This window comes from Ricinus communis, chromosome 4, assembly GCF_019578655.1.
Source record: "Ricinus communis isolate WT05 ecotype wild-type chromosome 4, ASM1957865v1, whole genome shotgun sequence".
Classification (NCBI taxonomy): domain Eukaryota; kingdom Viridiplantae; phylum Streptophyta; class Magnoliopsida; order Malpighiales; family Euphorbiaceae; genus Ricinus; species Ricinus communis.
In genome coordinates this window covers 15,659,801-15,682,538 of record NC_063259.1, presented here as the reverse complement: position 1 = coordinate 15,682,538, position 22,738 = coordinate 15,659,801, and the positions used below count along the sequence as shown (strand labels likewise).

Sequence of the window (22,738 nt, the reverse complement as noted above, 5' to 3'; positions counted from 1 at the left end):
ATTTACAATCTAGAAATTTTGACAAGTTAATTAAAAAATTACTTAATTTAATAAAAAGTTATATAAATTAGTAAAAATTATAAAAGATATTATTATATAAATATAATATTATTTACACTATATTTATTAATAAATTAATTTTTAATTATGTAATATTTTTATTTTAAGAATAATAATATTAATTATACTAAAAGTATTAATTTATATAAATATTAAAATTAAGAAATAAATATTTTAAAAATAAATTTTATATTATTATACTAATAAAACTTAAAAATTAAATATTTAGAAATAATTAATTTATTAACATTTAAAATATTATAAATTAATATTAAAATATAAAAAAATATTAAATTATATTTATAAATTTTTTTTTTTTGAAAAGGATCAAACAAAACTTGAGAAAAAATTGTCAAAACATCTTTTAATAATATAGAAGTTCTTTACTTCCTACAACAGCGGAGGTCCTCATTTGTTGTCAAGATTGGCTTAAAAGTTTAAATAAACCTATTCAATTAGAAGAATCAATAGAGGATATTGAAAGCATAGAGTCATGTAACATTTCTTTACTTTTTACATATGTTTATTGTTGATGCTATTAAGTCTTATTGACATAATTTTTTACTTTTATTGTAGAAATTATTCAAGATCCTAAGATTGGCGAGTCCTTTATGCCAAGATTAAATGTGGAGTGCTAATTTTGATAGGAGGTAATAACATTCCTTTGCTAATTTTGGACATGTATTTTAGTGCTACATAAAATTTGTAAATTTATTTATTTTAATGATTACCATCTGTAAAATATTTTTATGCTAGCAGTAATATATATTTTAATGGTTTGTATTTGAATATTGAATGAATTATTGTATTTGCAAGTGATTGAATTGCAAAACAGGTTGTTCAAGAATGTGATTGCAATTTTAATTCAAATTTTCATGCTACTTTTTTTAGGTTGGTAATCATATTTTCTCTAAATATATTTGATTAAAAATGAGATTAAAATTATATTTTTTAAATTTTTTAGAACCGAAAATAGCACCACACCGAACTATATTAAACCGTAAAATTGGTACAATACGATATTGGATCATTTTATATTTGGTACGGTACTAGTACCTTCAATTTTAAAATAACTGAAATTTGGTATGGTACTGGTGATTTATAAATAACCGAATTAGACCGATCCGTGCTCAGCCCTACTAATGAGGGGCAAGCAAAAGCGTGGCCATATGCGTGGCTAAATGCTGTGTCGGGAGCAACACATCCACACTTTTATCCTGCTTTGGGGTGCCTATTTTCGTCTAATCTGCCACTCTTTATCATGACCACTATTTCTCCACACTAAAGAGTATGGCCATGTTTATGTCATGTAACTTAAACACATATACTATTATGGCAAAATGAGTAATATGAGAGGTATAGTATTAATTCAATCTTTATCATCTGCCTATACACTCGCACATTCATTTCCTTTACTTGAATCTATCCATTAATTTGCTACAGATTAAAAAAAATAAATAAAAAAAAATTGAACAATATCAATATAATAGGTCTTGTATACAGTATCAATATCAATATCAATAGTCCACATTTACACCATTAGCAATGCCTGATATTTATGAGGTTCGCCATTTGTGATGCAAGTTGCATAGGATCAATCCTGAATTTTATTAACTCACAGCCCTTATTTGAAGTGTTAGATGACGACACCAAATCCAACAAATCAAGCATTTCATCATCAGAAAAAACTCCAATCTGCAAGTTAATACAACAAACTTCATTATTTCGATGAAAAGAGATGTGTACTTAAAAACATTTCAGGAAAAGAACTAAGTACTTATAAGCTCCCACATTTTCATCTCTATCCAAATTTAACTCAGACTTAGATTTTCAGAAATTACACTTCATTAATAGAAGAGTAATGTGGGAAGTTCAAATATTTTATCAAACAAAAAAGTTCTCTAGTATATACATAAATGTTATTCACTCTATAAAACTCTCATATCCTAAGCATTTCATAAACTAAAAAGTGAAAGAACACAAATTTGAAAAAAAAGAACACTCAATAACATTGTAGCAAAAAATTCACCTCTTTAAAAATAAAATAAGATAGATAGAGAGTTCTATAATTCAATTTAAATACTAAAAATATTTTAAAATAAAATTCTCAAGTAAGAACAAAATAACACGAAACAGCTACAACGAAAAAACCAAAAACCTGTAATGAAGACTGCATTCTCTCAAGCATTAAGAATTTAACACAGCAAAGGTATGCTTTAAGATGGATACCTTCTCATAAGGAAATTAAAAATGTAATACTTTAGGGAAGAGGAGAATACCATATAGTGCTAAGCAATTTTATTGCTGTTCAAGTTCAGAACTCTTGGGACTTCTACAGTAGCCTGAAAATAACAGGAAAAATCAAATATCAATAGGCTAGCTATACAAAGTATACTAAAAGTTGTTCAACTACTATTTGCTACACATTGTAACCAACAATGCACTTTTTATTCTTTTGCTATGCATGCACATTTTACAGCTACTAGGCACAACAAGCTAAAGCAAAGTTGATTGTCTTGGTAATGAAACCCTGCTCTTTAGCTATACATTTTTCAACCAGCTTAGCCCCATGCCTAAATATTCTAGCAATTATAGTTTGAGAGGTGTAGTACATGATTGGAAATTCTATTTGATTATTGGGCTTGGGAACAAAGAAAGAGTAGTTAAGAGGAAAAAGAAAAAGAAAGTATCCATCCTTCTAAAGGAACAATAGGTGATTCATAAAGACACGATCAACTCCTCTCTTGTAGAGGTGTAAGAACTAAGAAGTGAACAGCTTTAATTGTGTCCCCAACTTTAATCTGCAAATGGGAGAGATTACAAACATGACATTCACAGGGATACCGATTGAAAGACGGAAGACTAATATTCCCTTAACCAAGACACATGTATCCTAAGAATCCTTATACGGGTCATAATGGGGAGAGACGGTCATGACATGATGACCTCTTGCTTGAACAACAAATTGAATTTAAGCATAAATAAAAACAGAGACTTGTTTTATTTATTTTAATATATAAAAATAAAGTTTTTCCTATTTTAATATATAAACTCACAGCTACAAAAGGAAGGAGTCCATCAGATACATCACCAAGAATCTCAATCCAATCTGAGACGACTCATGGCTGTTCAATTGTGAGCTTCTTAACACGAATTGTGGAGCTGTTGTTGTTATACTTGCCAATTTAAAAATGCATTATATGTCTATAAACTTGAGAAATTAAATAAATATTAAGAAAGTATATGATAAACTAAAGAAATTAGTAATCAAAAACCTCAATAACTAAAGATATTAGCATTCAGAACTTCATATAGCAATAAGAAAAACCTCAGAGATTTACAATTTTAAGCAGCGAAATCCTAAAATTTCAAAATCGTCAATCCTTAAACCATTAAAGTCCAAAATTACTTCTTTAAATATGATTCTAAACCGAAAGCCTAAAAATCTAAAGTAAAATTCAAGATTAAAATGAAATCCCTAAAACTCTAAGCTGAATCCAGATTGCACACTAACCTGTGTTGAGAGAATGAGAGGAGTGTGTTCACAATTGCTTCATACGAGGAGCTTTGCTATGAGATTTAGAGTTGTCAAATCTGGAAAGTGTTGATAAAATCATCATTTGAAAGATATATCAGAAGGTTCACAAGGGAAAACTTTAAAAATAATACAGAGATTTAGTCTTTATTTATTTTAGATTAAAAAATCATTAATAAATGAAAGCCCAGTTTGCTGTGGGCCATCAATTCCTCATATAGTAGTTGGCCGATCAAATTAACTGTGGTAGAAAATAAAAAAAAAATCTAAATTTCGCTGCGCTTATACTATGCGTGGTGAAAAAATGGTGGCCAAAAGCTGAGTCCGCTGTCGTGGCGACTTGTTCTTTCTTTTTCTTTGTTTCTCTTATTTCTTTTCTTTTCTCTATTCATTTTTTAGAGTTTTCTTTTAAATTCATTTATTTATAAAAAAACTAAAGAAAAAAAGACAATAAAATTCTCTTTTTCATTTATCAAAATAAAAAAATAAAAAACTTAGAAATTATTTCTTTTATTCTTTACAGTCATCTAAAATAAATAAAAATAAAATACATTTTTTTACTCTAAAATATTAAATAAAAAATAAAAAAATTAATCAAACACTTTTATTTTTTTAGTATTAAAAAAATTAATAGAAAATGGAAAACGTTAAAATATAAAAAAGAGAAAATATGAAAAAAATTATGAGTAACGATAAATATAGATATTTAGATTATTTATATATAAATAAAATAAATTATTATTTTAATTTATAAAACCTCTAAAATTTATTATTTAAACATATAATTAAATAAAATATTTAAATATTAAAATAGAAAAAATAAAAAATTATGATACTAAAATTAAAATTATTCTATATTCTTAATAGCAATTTAATTTAATTTATTTATTTTTTTTTATAATATTAAAATACTTAATACTAATACTAGATATATAACATATAAAAATGTAGTTACATATATAAAAAAATATAAATTTTATGAAAAATACAAACTATCAAATTACATTTAAAACGTTAAAAGTTGATCAACTGAAAGTTAAAAGACGTTAAAAAGTGATCAATTTTAGAATGTGGCCGACATTTTTCTAGTAGAAAAGCCAATCCAGTCAATAAGATGTCAAAACATTCAAACTGTTGAAGTTGCATAAAATTATTTATAAGTAATTAAAAAACCTCAATGAGTTAGCCTAAGGCCCACCTCTTTCTCTTTCTATTTCAATTGTATTTTTAAATGTTTGATACTAAACTTTTTGTAGTTATACAAAATTTTAATTCTAATTTGGGTGAATTAAAAATAATATTAAATTATAATTATAATATTATAAGTTTCATTTTAAAAAATATCTGCATAGTAATAATTAATAAATTAAGAAAATCTCATTATACTATATTAATAGTTTAAAATAAAATAAAAAATAATTGTACAATAAAATAAAAATAATTATATAATAAAATTTATATCAATTATTTATTTTTTAAAATTATTACCCATTCTTAATTTACTGATATATAACAATTTTCTAGTATGAGCATTTCCTTTTTGAAGTTAAAATATTTTTAAAATAATGTCTATTTCTTTTTAATTATAATTCTTTTTTTAAATCTTATCTATTTCTTTAAGAATTTTATTAATTAATTATATTAAAATAGTGCATGTTTTACTTTTATACTGATTAGGATAAGAATAATTAGATTTAAAGTAAATTTTTGTTTCCTAAGACTGCAGATTTGGATTTGTGAGTGCGCCACGTGTGTTACACAATCTTTGTTTGAATATACTTTTTGACTTTTTTCTAAAAATAATTATCAATTTCAAATACCTTTAGCCACAATTTGTTTGATGATTTATTTAATGGCTATAAAATTACTGTAAATTATAAATAAAAATTACTGGAATAATATTACTTGGATATAAAGATAATTTGATTGCATAAAGAAAATATAAAAGAAAATTATTATTCTTGAATTTATCTGATTTTTGTTTGTATTGTGTTGGTTTTCCTTGTCATCGTATTTCTTTTTTTTTTTTTTTATTTCCTATATTTCCATAACTCCCATCAAGGACAAAATTGTAACTTGAAATCAGCAACCCATATAACACATGTGCGTACCATGAAGCTAAATTCCATAACTGTTATAAAAGGAATTTTAAACAACTTTCCATTTGAATCTCTTTTCCTACGTGTCAAGAAACTGCTATCTAAAATAATTATTATCCAGTATTTTAATTAAATTCTTTTATTAAGAATTGGACCTAATTTTGAACTGGACTTATTAATTATTTATCTACTAAAAAATTATAGTGTAAACAAATGTCCCCTCTTGTATGTGTATAACTTCGCTAAAAGCCAAACTTATATACATCCAACAATTCTTAAGCCTAAAGAATAATTTTCTTTCTCTGTAAATGAAAACCACATCAGAGCCAAACATAAAAATTTCAATTCTAAAGTTCTCTTTCACACCTTTGATGAAGAATGGAATGCTACAGAAGAGGTCCATTCCTACACCCAACAAGCTCCTCAACAAGATCTAAATTTGAATTTTTTTACACCTCTAAATTCTTCATTTATTTTTTTTCCATTAATTAGTCTTAATCCTCATTATATAGTTTTGCAAGCTTTTCATCTTCTTTAAACCTATTTACAATCCTTGATATTAATTAAACCAACTCAAGCATCACCTATTTGATAAAAACTTAAACTAACAGTAATTGTACTTACTAATTATTTGATAAATACCTAAACTGACAACAATTATATTTACCAGTAGGAAAAAAGATTATTCAAATAATATTTTTATTAAACCTAGAAGTCTCTGTATGTTGGGATTGTTTGCTCAAAACAATTCACTAAATGCTCATTTAAATTTCATTTTTCTACGAGGACCTTTTTAAAATTAAATTCAAAACTTGTAATTAATTTTTTTTGTGCATTTGTGAGTATAAGAAAATATTATTAGTAAATTATTTTTAGCTTATGAGAGTATGTCCAAAAGACAAAGAGTCTTTAGATGATCTTTATTAATTTATACATCACAACTGAAGGCATGCAATTATACTAAACGCATTGTTCGACTCTAATAGTACGAGTAGTCAGGTATTATCAAGGAATAATTCAAACCATTAGAGATGAATACTATGAAATGTGTTATGAATAGATCAAGCTTAAAGCATAAAGATAATGGGCTTAATGAAAAGGACCAATAAATAAGAAAGGCTAGGATTGTCAAACTTGCCATAAGGTCCAATAACAAGATTTTGAGCCAAGAAACTACAACAAGCCTTAAATGGCTTCTTCCAAGCATAAGCCAACAAAGAAAATCCATTTGAAGGTACAAGGTCCACAACTGATGTAAACTTTCTATGGAAGAGAAGATTACATGCCAAGATACAAGTTTTGCCAAAAGTTATTTGTGGAACTATCACCCTTATTTATAAAGAAATAAGATCAATAGCTATAATGAGATGACTTAATTAATCCTAGAAACTAACAAGTTAATAGAATTAAATTAAGGTAGAAGTGAAATCAAAACTTAAACAATAAGCTTTAATCTCAAGAACACTTAAAGAAACTCTTTAAGCAAAAATAAAATTTTTTTATTCAATCAATCATATGCTTTTGCCGAATTACATAGCTCTATTTATAGAGTTAAAAAAAAAATAATCCTAATCCTAGAATGACTAGGATATGCGGCCAAGATTCTCAAATCAACAAGGAAACAAATAACTCCTTAATGAAAGAAAAAAAGATATGGTCTAAACAAGGAAACAAATAACTCCTAAATACATGTCATCAGGACTCCTTGCTGGATTAGGATCTTTAGTGGAATTATGATTCTTTGTTGAAATAGGATTCCTTGTGCTACATGGGCTCTCATCATCAGGACCCCTTGCTGGATTAGGATCTTTAATGGAATTAGGATTCTTTGTTGAAGTAGGATTCTTTGTGCTACATGGGTTCTCATTATTTCCTCTTTCTTTGAAAAGATTCATCCTCAAATCTTGCTCGAATATTGTGAAAAAAGCAAACGTATAATCTCAAAGAACAATACTAACTCATTATCAACATGCAGGTCTTTCACAAAAGTTGTTAGAGGAACTTTAGAACAAATAATACTTTCAATGCCAATAAAATCAACATGTTCCATTGGCTCAATGGCATCAAGTAAAACATTTTCATCATTCACAAGCTTAACTTTTGCTTCATCTTCAATAATGATCTCTTCATTTTGGATTTCGCTCAAAAGTTGCAAATTACTATCTTTTTCACCATCTTCATTCATTATGCTTTTTGTATCTTTATTGACTTCAGTAGAGCAATTTACCTTTTCTATATCATCAAATTTTAGTTTCTAAAGATGGCTTAGACTCAGCTTTATCTTCAAGATGCTCCAATCCCTTTAAATCTTTAAAATTATTTTTAAGGATACTCCTTAAAGATTTTATATCCTTTGAAAGTTCATCAATGAAATCTTGACGTGATTGTCTTTCTATCTTCTTTGGCTTAGGTTTAGGATTATAAAATTTTGCAAACACTTTTCATAATAATCATCATTCTTTCATCCCCACAATCTATCATAAGATTGATAAAGAAGATCTCGACGTCCTCTAGCAAACTCCTCCTGACAAAACATATCTTACACACAACCTCACGTGTTTAACACTCAAAGTAAAGACATTTACCCTCGTGTTTCACTCAATTAAAGAAAGAGTTTATCTTTGTGCCCTTCAAAATTAACTCAAATTGTAAAAGTTAAAAACACAACCAACTTAATAAAACACAATTAACAAGCTAGAACATAAATTAATTAAGCTAAAGATGAATTAGAGGAAAATGATAATAAAATAACGAACTAAGAATAAGGATGGAAGTAGAAGAAATAAAGAATAATGGAATGATAAAGAAGAATATAAGAAACTGAATAGGAAAAAATTAAGGAAAAGTAGAATAGGAAAAGGAATTGAAAAGAGAAGGTTATGTGATATCTTCAAACCTTATTTTCTTTGAATTTTGACCTTGATTAAGTCAATTTTTTTTTTAATAAGCTTCAAATCTTGCTTTCTATACTCTTTTTTTTAAGTCTTACTTCAGATTAATAATTTAGATCCACACATAAACTTTTTTTTTTAACAAAACAAGAACAAAATACATAGAGCTTAATTTGATTGAAACATCTCGAAAACTTTAATCAAGCAAACTAAAGAAAATGAAATAACAAAATAAAGATATCACATACCAATTTATCTAGAACATCTCGAAGACTTTAAACAAACAAATTGACGAAGAGAATAAGATGAAGAGAAATCTGAAAATAAAAGAGTATGTGAGTAGAAGAACAACGAAGATAACAAATAGGATACGTAACCAAACCTTGTAAGCTAGCTCTGATACCAAATGATGTAAACCTTCTATGGAAGAGAAGATTACATGCCAAGATTAATACTTATAAGGTTTGTCAAAAGTTATTTGCGGAACTATCACCCTTATTTATAAAGAAATAAGATCAATAGCTATAATGAGATGACTTAATTAATCCTAAAAATAACAAGTTAATAGAATTAAATTAAGGTAGAAGTGAAATCAAAACTTAAACAATAAGCTTTAATCTCAAGAACACTTAAAGAAACTCTTTAAGTAAAAACAAATTTTTTTTATTCAATTAATCATATGCTTTTGCCGAATTACATAGCTCTATTTATAGAGTTTAAACAAAATAATCCTAATCCTAGAATGACTAGGATATACAGCCAAGATTCCTAAATCAACAAGGAAACAAATAACTCCTTAAAGAAAGGGAATAAGATATGGTCAAGATTCCTAAATAAACAAGGAAACAAATAACTCCTAAATAGATGTCATCAGGACTCCTTGCTGGATTAGGATCTTTAGTGGAATTAAGATTTTTTGTTGAAGTAGGATTCCTTGTGCTACATGGGTTATCATCAATAACTATTGAAGAGCATCAAGATTAGACCTTATAAAATCTTATTAAGGTCCAAATCCAAAGAGAACAAGGCAAGGACGAAATCTATGGCCCATGAACTTAAGAATAGAATGAACTTTGTTTAATGAAGGGATATTTTAGTCTTTTCATGTTTAAGTTGTCTTCTAGGGTTTTGTTTTAGTCTATAAAAATAGACCCTAGCTGAATTCATTCTAAGATTTTTTTAGATAATAATTAAATTGATGTTTGTTTATTCAATCTTGCTTGAATTCTTGTATTCTTGTTGAATGCATTTAACACTCATCAAAGATTTGATCCATCTTTGTGGCGTGCTAGGATTAGGGTTTAAAGGCTTGATTTTCTTTAAGTTCTAATTCCTAATTATCATTTATAATATGATATAGAGTTGATTCTAGGGTTTGAATTCAATTTGCTATAGAGTTTGTATATTAATGTTATACGGATTTGTAACTGAAAAGTGGTTCGTATAATCTATTCATATAGGTTCATAACAGAATATAAACACAACTATAAGAAAAATTATAAAATGAGTTTATATGATGAGGTTCTTATTACATATGTTCTTAAATTTAATTTATATTTGATGTTTGATCAAGAATTAGATATTGATCATTGGATATTGATCAAACACTCGAGACTACCATAATGCGTTATCACTTACTTATGAAGTAAGCAATTTGTTTCAAAAGATTGAGGAATATGAATTCTGAGATAAGCATATGGGTGCTTGTTACAAGAATAAGTTCATTAACATGACCCCACTGAGTAGTCCAAATGAAATTTACCCTAAGTGTCTATGGACTATACTCTTGTGAAAATAGTATGTCATAGGACCTTATCTTGATGACTTTTGATATGCTTATGAAAATCCTTGGCCAAGGTTATATGAATGAAGATTAAGAAAATTATTTCATAAATCTTATTCACGATGTTATATGCAATTATCAAGAACAAATATGATTGGTTCAATTATAGAGTTGACACTTGCATCCATGCTATATGTATCAATTGGTACAAAAGTACAATGAAAGGATTAAATTACATTATAAGATTATTCATTGCAAAGGTTGCTTAAAGAACTTTAATCATTGTTACATATTTGGGTGGTCATTATGCATTGTTAGATGCCAATCTTGATATATGAATATGGATTAAATTACATTAGAGAATTAACATTGAATTAAAGGAGTTTAATTCATAATCCATATTTATTGTCAACATATTAGAAGCCTTTTTAGTCATGCACAAATAGGCTTTAAGTGAGGATTAAGTGAGGCTTTAAGCATTGGACTTAAGCTCATATATATTTGGCCTAATCAAAGATTAATTAATTAAGAGTTAATGAGCTTTGTATAAAGGGCCTCTGATGGGTTATTATTCATGAATTAGCTCTTATATTAATTAAAGTCCATTTAGGATAACAAAGCCCAACTTAAAGTAAGTTAAAATTTTGTAAAAATCCTAAACCTATAAGAACTTTGATTAAAGGCATATAGAAAAGGATGCATGTGGGGCGATATAAAAAAGGGTTAAGGAAGAAGGTTGGTGTAGCATTCAATCTCCAATATCTCTTCTCAATCTTCTAAAAATAGTTCAGTGAGACCTTTACTTAGAAGCTTGTGTGGATCACCAAAAGAGGCTGATCACTTGAGTAGCTTTAAAGTGCATCAACCATCCTTGAAGAATCAAGAATCAATAAAGCAAGAAGCACCCATTGGATTGGCTGAAAAGTCCCTTTGTAAGCCTTCTCCATCTTTTGCTTGTTTTGTATGTTATGTCTATTTAATCAATAAGATCCTCGGTAGAAATTAAGAAAAAATTTAAATTGCTTCCATTGCGTCTTTTCATAAAGAATGAATCTTTTGGTTAGAAGTTATACAGACCTTATAAAAGGAAATGCCACTTCCATCATTGCCGCCAACGATGGCCGATGCCCTCCTCTCTCTTCTTTTTTTTTTCTTCTTCCTCTTCTCTTTCTTTTCTTTCTTTTCTTCCTTATCGATATTTAGTCCCTGAACTTTTCTTCTTTACCATTTAGTCCCTCAACTTTTTTAATTACCAACAATTTCACTCTATAAAATTTTCGATTAACCCCTAAATTTTTCTTTGGCTTTTCAATTAAACCCCTAATTACTTAATTTGGGCCAGATTAGAATTATTGAAAATAGAAAATTACTTAATTGCCCTTACTTTTAAAAGTGAAATTATCAAAATACCCTTACCGACATAATTAATTATAGAAATACCAAACACACAAATTTTCATTAAAACCCCATATTAATAAAATTATATTCTAAATCCTTATTCCAAGATAAATTTTTAATTTAATTCTAACACACAATTAATCTAATTAATTAATTTGCTAAATATTTTTCAATTAAAATTAACATCATTAGCTAATTAAAATGCCATTTCCCTAATAATTCCTTATAAAATATTCTTTACTAATTCTTTCATAATTTTTAAATATATAAATTAATTTCTATATTCACATTGGAAAAAATTGAATGATCGAAAATATAATTCATTTTTCAAAGAATTTACTTTAACTAATTTCTTAAAAATCAAACAAATTAGATATACAAAATAACTCCCTTATGTTGTCTAGCATTAAAATTCTATTTAAATTATTCCAATTAAATCAAATAAAAATAAAAATAAAGTAAAATAAACTTAAATAAAAATTCATTTATTAACTATTACTAATATTATTATTATTAAAAAAAAATCTCGGGTATTACAGTTTAGGAGCAAGTTCTCACTTCCATACTCCTATGGCTATGAAAGTACAATAAACCGGTCATGTAGAAAGTCTAGCCGAAGTTTTCCTCTATCTAACTCACACCCGGCCAGACAGTATTCATGCTTTGCACAAGATATACCTAAAGTTTCAAAATCCAATGGTAGATGATTTCAAAGCAATCAAGAATATTCTTTGATATGTTAAAGGCAGACTACATTTCAGTCTCTAGTTCACTCTATAAAGCTCTCTCAAACTATATAATTTTGTGATGCTGACTGGGGTGGATGTCCTACAACAAGAAAAGTACTTCTGGTTACTATATTTATCTTAGAAGCAATTGTGTTTCTTAGTCTTTAGAGAGGCAACCAATAGTTTCTAAGTCTAATTCAGAAGCAGAATATAGGGTTATAGTAGTAGCTACAGAAGAACTTTTTTGGATTATATTCATTCTACTAGATATTTGGGTTAGATTGAATCAACTTTTGCAATTATTCTCGAGCAATTTAAATGTATTATCTATGACTATAAATTTGATTTTCCATCCTCGATCTAAGCATATTGTCATTGAATACCATTTTGTAATTGATAAAGTTGCTTATAGAAATTTAGTTACAAGATTTATTCGATCTTCTCAGCAAATAACCAACATTTTTATTAAACTATTAGCCAAAGCTACATCTCAGAATTTGTGTGACAAGCTTGGAGTTCATGATCTCCTTCCATAATGATTCAAAAATCAAGACAATGGTACAAGATTAGAAATTGACACAATTACAAACAATTAATTTCATATATATCACCAACAACTAGTTTTTTTTTTTATTTCATTTCATATTAGTGGTCCTAGAATCATGGTCACCGTTTATTAACCGGCTCTTTTCTTTTCCTTTTAGTTTTTCTTTTCCTAAAATATCTCTATTGTGTATATGTATTTATAGGAGAATCCTTCTCCATTTGGATTAAGGAATGAGATTTTATCTTTGCTAAAATCCTCTTTACCTACCACCACTATAATAACCACCATCAATTTACAACTACCGTAACAAATCAAATTTCATATATATCTTTTTTCAGAGTTAATCTAGCTAATTTTAAATGTATTGGGCAGGACCTTTACGTATGGTAAAGTAGTGCTTTTGAGAGGTATAGATTTTTGAGTTTAAATCTTTACTTCAACACTAGATGAATGTTTACATTTATGGCGAGTGTAAGGAGATAGTAACTCCCTATTGTATAGCATATTCCCATTAAACTTACTGTGAATTAAAAAAAAAAGTCTCAATTTTAATTCAATTTCCTCTAAAATATGAAAGAAATCATGCGTTTGATCTTATGAAGCTTTGATAATATATTATCAAATATAACTAACTTAAAGAAAGACGAAGCTGACGTAAAAAAAAGAAACACGAATCTAATCTACAATAGTCACAATTCAACGCTGCTGCCATTAAGATTAATCATGGGAAGATGTTTTGATCAAGCAGCTCAATATTTGAAGCAGATATACATATATATATATATATAAAACCCCTTTAAGTAACAAATTTCATTATGTTTTATTGATTTGATACCCAACACCCAAAGCCCATTGATTACAAAGATGCAGAGACCCAAGAGACAACTTTAAAAGGAAAAAAATAGAAAAAACAAACCTTGAATAACATAGGATGCATCTTCACTCCTACTAAATGTTACAAGGTGAAAGAGATTTTATTCAAATTGGGATATGTATAAATTTTTAGATTAAACCTGGGAGTGATCAAGCTCACATCTATGCCGGATCAATCAATAGAGCCGCAACGGAACCTTTCATCAGTTCTCCTACATGCGTGTATTCATCTCCATCCTTGTATAAGTAATCAATAACACGAGCAAAATTAGCCACACCTGTAAGGAAAGGCATTGGTACATTGTTTGGTTGAAGATGTTCCTCATTTATATCCTTCCAAGCATCAACTATTTGTTTATTGAATTCATTTCTTATTGCTTCCTCTGAGACACCATTTTGCTTCATATAGCATTCAACACTAGATGCAACATGCCCTCTTTTCTGCTCGAACTGCAAAAATTGATACACTTTTTTTGTATTAAAAGGAAAGACAACTTGGATAATAAAATTGACAAAATGATTTTGTCTTAACTATATACCAAACTGATAATTAATAATACATTTGATTGAGATATGTGTTAATCATTCAAACTTCAAGTAAAAATACTCAAATTACATGGCACTCATCTATTCAGTATAATGTATCTGCTTATAATATATAAGTCTTATTTCTCTCTTCTTAAGAAGATATTTCATTTTTCCTTTTTAAATTTACATGGACACATATAAGGCTTAATTACTAAGTAAATCAAGTATTATTCATTTACTTTAAAACTAGCACATGTTTTTTTTTTTAATTTTTAAATATTAGAAATCTCCTGTGACATTAATTCTAATTTTAGCTTCTGGCGAAATTATTAATTAAAATCGTCGATTTGGCTATAATTTTGGTAATAGGAAATAAAATTGAATAGTGCTAGAGTTCTAACTCATCTCTAGACATTTCATAGGAAATTTCTTCCCTACTATTTGTGTTTGAAATCTTAAAAAGCTAATGCTTGAAATGCCTTCAAGTTTCCACCGTTACAACTGACGACAAAGAGAAAACAAAGGAATAGAGATGGATAAGAGATTAAATTGTTAGTATCTTCTTATAAATCATAATAAAAATGACTAAAGTAAAATATTTACTAGATTTATACATCAAATTGTAACTTTTAAAAATTTAAAGACTTAATTATCAAATTTAAATAAGAGCACATATCAATTTTAATTATCCAGCTTCTTTTATATAGGTGACCGATTCCAGACACTTAAATGTTAATAATTTTCAGTTTTACACATCAGATTGTAACTTTTAAAAATTTAGGTATTTAATTGTCAAATTTTAATAATTTTTACATATTATTTTTACAATTATTACATGTTAAATTTAGAAATAAGTTCAAAATATATAATTTATTTGGCAACTATCCTATAAATATAAATACCTCAAAATCAGTGGTGAACATAGAGGAGAAAACGGAGCCGCCGTCCCCTTAAACTTCTAAAAACAAAAAATTAAATATCATTTCTAAAATTCTTTATTCGCCCTCTAAATTTCTTAAAAATTTTCTTATTTATTCATATTTCGGTTTTTGCTCTAATAAATTTCTTAAAATATTTAAATTCGACTTTCTAAATTAAAGTTCTACTTTCGCGACTGCATAAAATACATCTTCATGCACATATGTTAGATTAATGAATTACCACATACCTCATGGGATACAATGTCATCCATCAACCTACAAATGATAGATGCAGCTCTCACGATTTTAGGGTCATTAGAAGCCCACTCAAAGACCTCCTTTGTTGCAATATCACCCATGCCAACAAAAGATGTAATTGTAAGCAGAGGGTAGCCACAAGATACCAAAGCAATGCTCATATACTCATCCATTGTTGGTACATAATTTTTGTTCATCCAATTGGCTTCAACCAAGTATGCTTGGACAAGCTTCTTCATCTGGGGGAAAATTTATCAAACAATTCATAAGCACTTTTACTTTTTATGCTAATAAGTATGTGAAATTTCAACAAAGGAAGACATGAGTACTGCTTCTTTGGCATAATGAAGGCGGTAAGATCTTCCTTGCTCTGATAATGCCCTTTCGATTTCTTCATACACATTTAAGAGTGCTTTGTAGCACACTTTCATGTACTCGGGGAGTTGGTCTATGCAATCAATATCCCACCTAGAAGATGAATTTCCAAATGTTATGTGATATCTTGAATCAAATCCAGTATTTAATAACTTTTTGAATTATGTTAAAACTTCATTCAATATTCTTCATTATTTATTTTTCTCTTCTTGAAAATTTCTCAAAAGCTTTCTAAAAGTTTCTTAAGAATTTCAAAAAAAATAAAAAATTAAAAACTCTTTTTTATTTCAGAAAAGTTTTTTTTTAAAAAATTTTGATGTCCGAAACATATCCAATATAAAAACGCTGCTTCTTTAGAAGTTTTCTTGTAATCTAATCTTTTATAAATTAGATAAGTAAAGCAAACCTGTTAATTGCATCAGTAAAGACTACAAGTTCTTCCAGTGTGCCGTACGCGTCATATATATCATCTATTACTGATACTACATTGATTACTTTAGTTAAAAACATTCTGGCACGATGGTACTGAGACTCAAAATACACTCCCAATATCCAAAAGTAACCCTCCACGACCCTGTCTCGTGTAAAAGGGAGCTTGTTTACAAAATCTAAATCTTTCCACCACCTAAAATTGACATGATGCAACATAAATCAGTAATCATCCACCCCATAAAAACTGGAAGTCCGGTTAATCAGTTTAGACTTTTTGAGTTTTTTTATTTTATTTTTTATACAGAATGTTTGTATTAAACTGATTTTCTTTTTATTTTTTAAAAACTGAATCAAACCTAAATGTTTTATTTTTTGAAGTTGAAATAAATTATTTTTCTTTATATAAAAACAAGTAAATTATATTTTTAGATATTAATAGATATTTCAGTTTATTCAGTTATAACTAAATTTTTTTGAATAAAAATCGAAACAAACTAATATATTATTTAGTTCGTCCCATTTTAACCGAACTAAATCCAAATAACCGATCCAAATCAAACTAATCGGTTCATTTGGTTTTTCAATTTCGGTTTGATTTTGCCCACCCTTATCTAATTTTGAACTTTTGTTTTAAAATGATACTATTTTCTTAATTATTTTTTTAGTAAATAAAGATTTATTTTTATTTGAGGCAAAAATCACTTTTAGAATCATGATTTATTTTTGTGACTTAAGATATTCTAAAAATATACTCCATGTCAAACACCACTTTAACGCCCATTTAAAAGATTTTCTTACGTGGAATGGGACGGGATTTTTAATGAAAAAACACATTTATAAAATATCTCTTATGTGCATGTTAATATGAGGTTTGACATAAAACATATTATTAAAGTATCTTTCATCTAGTGCCATATCAGCAAAAATGTTTTAGCCTACCATATAAAACAAAAATAATTTAAAATAAAATAAAATTTAAAATGTTGCAATTACAATAATTTTTTAATATTTTTATTTATTTATTTATAAAAATTTATAAAATCTGAATTAGATTTACATAAATAACTTTTATATAATATAAAAATATTTTTATGTAAAAACCAATTAGATAAATTAATCTAGAATTTATTGAAAAGTCACAAATTTACCTTAAAACAAAAGCCAAAGTTAGATGATGGTACCGAGAAGAATAATAATTAACCCTCCCAACCTGACAGGGGACAATGTTTTAGGCAGAGAGATTGAACCAGAGAGACAAGGAACCTACAATGAGATATATTTTAGCTCCTTCTGGTGCAGTTTCTGCAACAGGTTGAAGTCCAACTTTGCAAAGGTTAGTAGTACTTCATTGTGGGAAGTATCTTCTTGGTAAATGGAGATAAAATGTCTTGCCTCCACTCTCGCCAAGCTCTTTCTCAGCGGTTGCCTTAAGGTGCGACTGATTTGGGCTGCAAGAGGAGGGCTTAAATTGGGGACTATGGACTCCAGATAAGTGGTAGTGAAAGCAAGTGCGTCGTCAAGGATGCCTTCTCCATGGACTCTGAAATGTGCAGCTTCATACAAGCTCAACATTCCCTGGAGATCAGTCTTGAGCGTCTGAATGAAGTGCCCATTTCGATCCCTGAACTTGTTAAAAACATCTGTTTCACCATTCGACATAAGCACATGTTACTGATGTAATAACTGTAAAGGTCATTGAGACCTGTTTCCTAGGAAAGAACATACCACAAGAGACATTGAGGCCTTGTTCTCTAAGTAATCGAAATCGGAGAGCGACACTATGAAGGTCATCATCCTTGTCAGAATCACTGTTCATATTCAACACTTGCTGCAATGCTTCCTCAATCTCTTTTTCAAAATGGTAAGACACACCTAATCGTTGGAGAAGATCAATCAGATTGAGAATTTGTGAGGGTTCATCAGCAGAAGCAATCATCTTTTTCACTTCCTCCTTTAATCTCTCAACTTGTTGCTCCATATCATCCTCAATATCCTATGCAAACCCAATTATGAGAGAATTATACGAATGGTAATTAAAATTTTCATTAATTTGGTTTGTCAAAAAATATTAATTTATTTTTTTAAAATTATTCTATTTTAATTCAATTATCTTCATAAATGAAATACTGTCACGTCGTATTAATATCTAATAGAATTATAATCAAATTTAAATTAAATAATTAAAATTAAATTAAATTAAATTTTATACAAAAATAAAATTAAATGTAAAATTAAATGATTTATATCATATTTTCAGAATTATAGAAACATTATTAATTTATCAAAACAATCTCTAAAAGCATGTAAAATGTAGAGACCTTAGTTATAAGGACACCTCTGAATGATACACCAATGTGTATGGGAATAGGATTGGTAATGGACAGGATATCCATTCATTTAAAAATTTCCGAACTCGAATCTGATTAATATATATATATATATATATATATATATATATATATATATATATATATATATATATATCCTGGATCCATCTCAAACCCGTTTAAGAAATTGTCTTTGTCACCCGAACCCATTCCAAACTCGAATAAAAATACCCATGCTATCTGAATCCAATTAAAATCTATTTAAATTAATTTATTAGTAAAGATATTTATAAATATTTAAATAGATAGTGGTACGCTATTTATTTATATAAATATTTGGATAATTAAATATATATCCGTTTACTGAATCCGTTTACAATAAATAAATTTTAGAATATATTAACAAAAATCAATGTAAATAAGAAATAAAAATATAGACTAATCAAATTTAAATATTCAACATTAAACATTCAATATATTAATACTATCCGAACATAAATTTAGTAAAAAATATAAAATAATATTCTAAATAATAAAAATATATAATATAATATAATAAATTTTAATATAATTATATTCACGTAATGAGTACCATGGATTTAAATCTAAATTCGAACTAAACTTAATATGATTAGTAAATTTAAATTTCAAATCTGTCTCAAATTTATTATTTATTATTTGAATTCGTTCTATTAGGATTTAGTCGGATTGGATACTAAAAATACCCGTCCAACTATCATCCCATGATCGGAAATATTTTATTATTATTATTATTATTATTATAAAGGAGGAAATGGGAATCCGTGATCTTGCTCAAGCCGGATTATAAGCCTGTAAATGCTCATGAGGAAACAGTTTTAAAACAAATATATATATATATATAAGAAAATAAGCTTTACCGTGGATTCAGCAGCACATGAAAGAAAGCGATCTCCCCAAATATTCGGATGAAAACTCGCCAAGTGACGAGTAGTATTGGGGTTTAAATTCGAAATTGCCAAAGTTTGAGCCGACATTTTGTTCATGCTGAAACTTGACACTGCTCCAACTATATTTATCCTAGCAACAGAAGCGGGAGAACCAATAATAATAATAATAATAATAAAAGAAAGAATTAAAGACCAATAACTTGTGGCACAGAAATAAGCACATGTTTTAATTGTCCAACAAAGAAATAAACAGAGAATTTTTCCAGTCCACACCAAACAAACAAACAAAACAAATAAATTACAGAATTGAAAATGAAATAAATCTACTTACAATGTGTTTTAAAGCTTGGCTTCCTTCAATAATCTAGAACATTTTTAACTGTAGGATCAGTTTTGCAGAAATGGTTAATAAATTATTCTGAAAAATTTACAAAAGAAATCAAATTATATTTTATACTTTGCCTTCATTGCGGCAATTGTTTATCTCAATTAGAAAATAAAAATGAACTAGAATTTCACAATTGAAATAAACATAAAACACAACATGATACCAAACAGCCATAACATTACTCAAATTTGAGGATTCTTTTCTTAATTTAATGTCATTGAAAAAGAAAATTTCTCACTTATGGTCAAAATAAAAATAAAAAAAAGAAATAGTCCGCTATTCCTAAGGCGGACAAGGCCAAATTTTTTCAGAGTGTTTTACCACTTTTATTATATTTTGATTGGTACACTTGCCGGTATTAGTTTAAATTCATCACATATAAATTATAACTCAGCCTTGCCAAGACCATAAAAATTCTTTAAAAGAATATTTTTAACAAAATGTATTATTAAATTCTTGAGTTTTTCAATTTTATTAAACTTTTAAAATTTATTTTAGTAAGTTTTTCTATTTTTATTTATTTTAATTAAAATTTAAATAATTTTTAATAAAAATATAAAAACTTAATAAATCAAAATCAGATCTAAAATTTTAATAAAATAAATTCAAAAGTTTAATAATGAGTTTGCCAAAAATCTAATATAATTTTTTTGACATGCTCATGCAAAAGAATTTTTTAATCTCAAACAAAAACAAACAAGGAGATGTAAAGCTAGAAAACCTAAGTTATTATTGAATATCCACAAATAAAGCTAAGATAATATAAGCCACATATGTTAAATAGCCAAACAACCAAAATCAACATATAAAGCACGTTTCAAGATAGCAAAATGATAAAAGATTTTTCAACTACCATTAATGTAAGGCTCAGAATTTCTGCAAATTATAATAATAAGACAACATATTTAAAAAAATATCAATTTATTGATAAAATATAAAAATATAAATAAAATGACAACTGAATCGCCGGATAAAAAAGAAAATCGGCGGTGTCCAAAAACAAAATCTTGGTGAAGTATAATAAAGAAAAAAGAGAGTGGAGAGGTGGGTATTAATTCTAATTTCTTTTGTTATGGAAGATGTTAAAAAAGTGAAATGATCTAAGATGTCTTTATCAAATTAAAACACTTGCAAACCTGAAATTTGACATGAAGAGCCGCATCAGGAGATATGGGACCCAAAATATTCCCGTGTATGTTCTACTATAAATATATAATGATTTCTGATATTTAAATATTTTTTTATATATGTATTAACTTTTTTTATAAAATAAAATTATTGTCTTGATATACGTATTTATTTTTTTGACACATAAAGTTCAGACTTATATATAATTTTATAATTTTTATTAATTTATTTATTAATAAATTACATTCCTAATTAAATATTCATTCTAATCCTAAAAAATAATATATTAATTCTCTAATTAGATAATAATTAATTTTCTAATTAGATAATGATTATTCTAATAATAACATTAATTATTATATTTTAATATTATATTAACTAACAATTAGTTTTCTAATTAAATGATGATTATAATTATAGAAACTAATATTTTTAAATATTATATTTACTAATAATTTTAAAAACTTTTATTTAAAAAATAATATCAATTATATCGATAATATAATTTATATAATTTTAGAATTAATAAAATAAATATTTTAAAAATAAATTTTATATTATTGCACTAAAAAAATTTAAAAATAGAATTAAGGACATTTAAAAGTAGTTAGTTTATTATTTTTTAAAAATATTATAAATCAATATTAAATATTAAAAAATTTATTAAATTATATTTATAAATTTAATCCTATAATCAAAATAATAATAACGGCCATATAATATATGGATAAACGAGTAGCAAAATCTAACTTTTTAAAATTAAAATTCTTATTTTAAAAAGGGGCGAGTATAAAAAAGTATATATAATTTTATTGTTTTAAGATTTTTTATAGATATATTAACTTTTTTAAAAAAATAGAATTACAAATTGTAGTAATATAAAAATAGCAAGAATTGAAAATTCAGACTCTTAGTACAAATTTTTATACACTTTTTCAATTTTATTTTAAAAATAAATAATTTTTATTTCTGTTTTATTTTTATCTATCTCTTTTCATACTTTTTTAGACTGCACTCGTTAACCATTGTTGCTTTTGGATTGAGGTTCGGACAGAGTTAGCGACAAAACAACAGAAACGAACCTAGAAATCTACAAAAATATTTTAGTCTTTGCTTAGAAAGAGGTTTTGAATGCACACGTTTCTTAGACTTTGTTTGGTTTATTTTTATTTTATTTTTTAATTATGGTTTGAAATATCATCGTTCATATGTTCAAGAATCCATTGACAATTGAATGGACACCAATGCTTCCATCTATGTAACATGCTGTAAGTCCCACGTTGGATTATAAGGAGGCTTTTGGATTTTAGTCAAGGGGGAATCTTGTGTCAGGATGGCATGGTTTATATCGGTTGATGCGATCAGATGGATGTTATGTCGAGGATGATGTGATGTAGATGTTAAGGATTTTTCTATACGTGCAAGGGGCACGTCATTAGGAAGGAAACTTGGTGAGTGGATTTTTGGAAGGATCAGAATTGGCCCTTCTTGTGTGGAAACCCTTGGTTTTGTCGGCAGGTTGGTGAGGTGGAATGTAAG

At 27.0% G+C, this 22,738-nt stretch overlaps 1 protein-coding gene and 1 long non-coding RNA gene across 3 annotated transcripts; both read right to left on the bottom strand.

The window, feature by feature from the left end:
• Window positions 1-1,504: 1,504 nt before the first annotated feature.
• On the bottom strand, window positions 1,505-3,803 carry LOC107261976. Its single transcript, XR_001535896.3, has 3 exons — window positions 3,575-3,803; window positions 2,340-2,402; window positions 1,505-1,755 (listed from the first exon to the last, which is right to left on the bottom strand). It is a non-coding gene; the product is annotated as an uncharacterized LOC107261976 (long non-coding RNA).
• A 10,033-nt stretch (window positions 3,804-13,836) lies between these two features.
• LOC8277206 (probable terpene synthase 2) lies at window positions 13,837-19,805 on the bottom strand. 2 transcript variants are annotated; one of them, XM_048372568.1, is made up of 7 exons: window positions 19,654-19,800; window positions 18,153-18,420; window positions 17,695-18,067; window positions 16,402-16,620; window positions 15,950-16,088; window positions 15,611-15,859; window positions 13,837-14,364 (listed from the first exon to the last, which is right to left on the bottom strand). In XM_048372568.1, exons 1-7 carry the CDS (start codon window positions 19,777-19,779, stop codon window positions 14,077-14,079), a joined length of 1,662 nt encoding a protein of 553 aa, XP_048228525.1. In that variant the 5' UTR covers window positions 19,780-19,800; the 3' UTR covers window positions 13,837-14,076. The 2 variants fall into 2 exon arrangements, with proteins under 2 accessions (XP_048228525.1, XP_048228526.1); XM_048372569.1 differs by lacking the exon at window positions 16,402-16,620 and having other exon boundaries at window positions 19,654-19,805.
• Window positions 19,806-22,738: the final 2,933 nt, after the last annotated feature.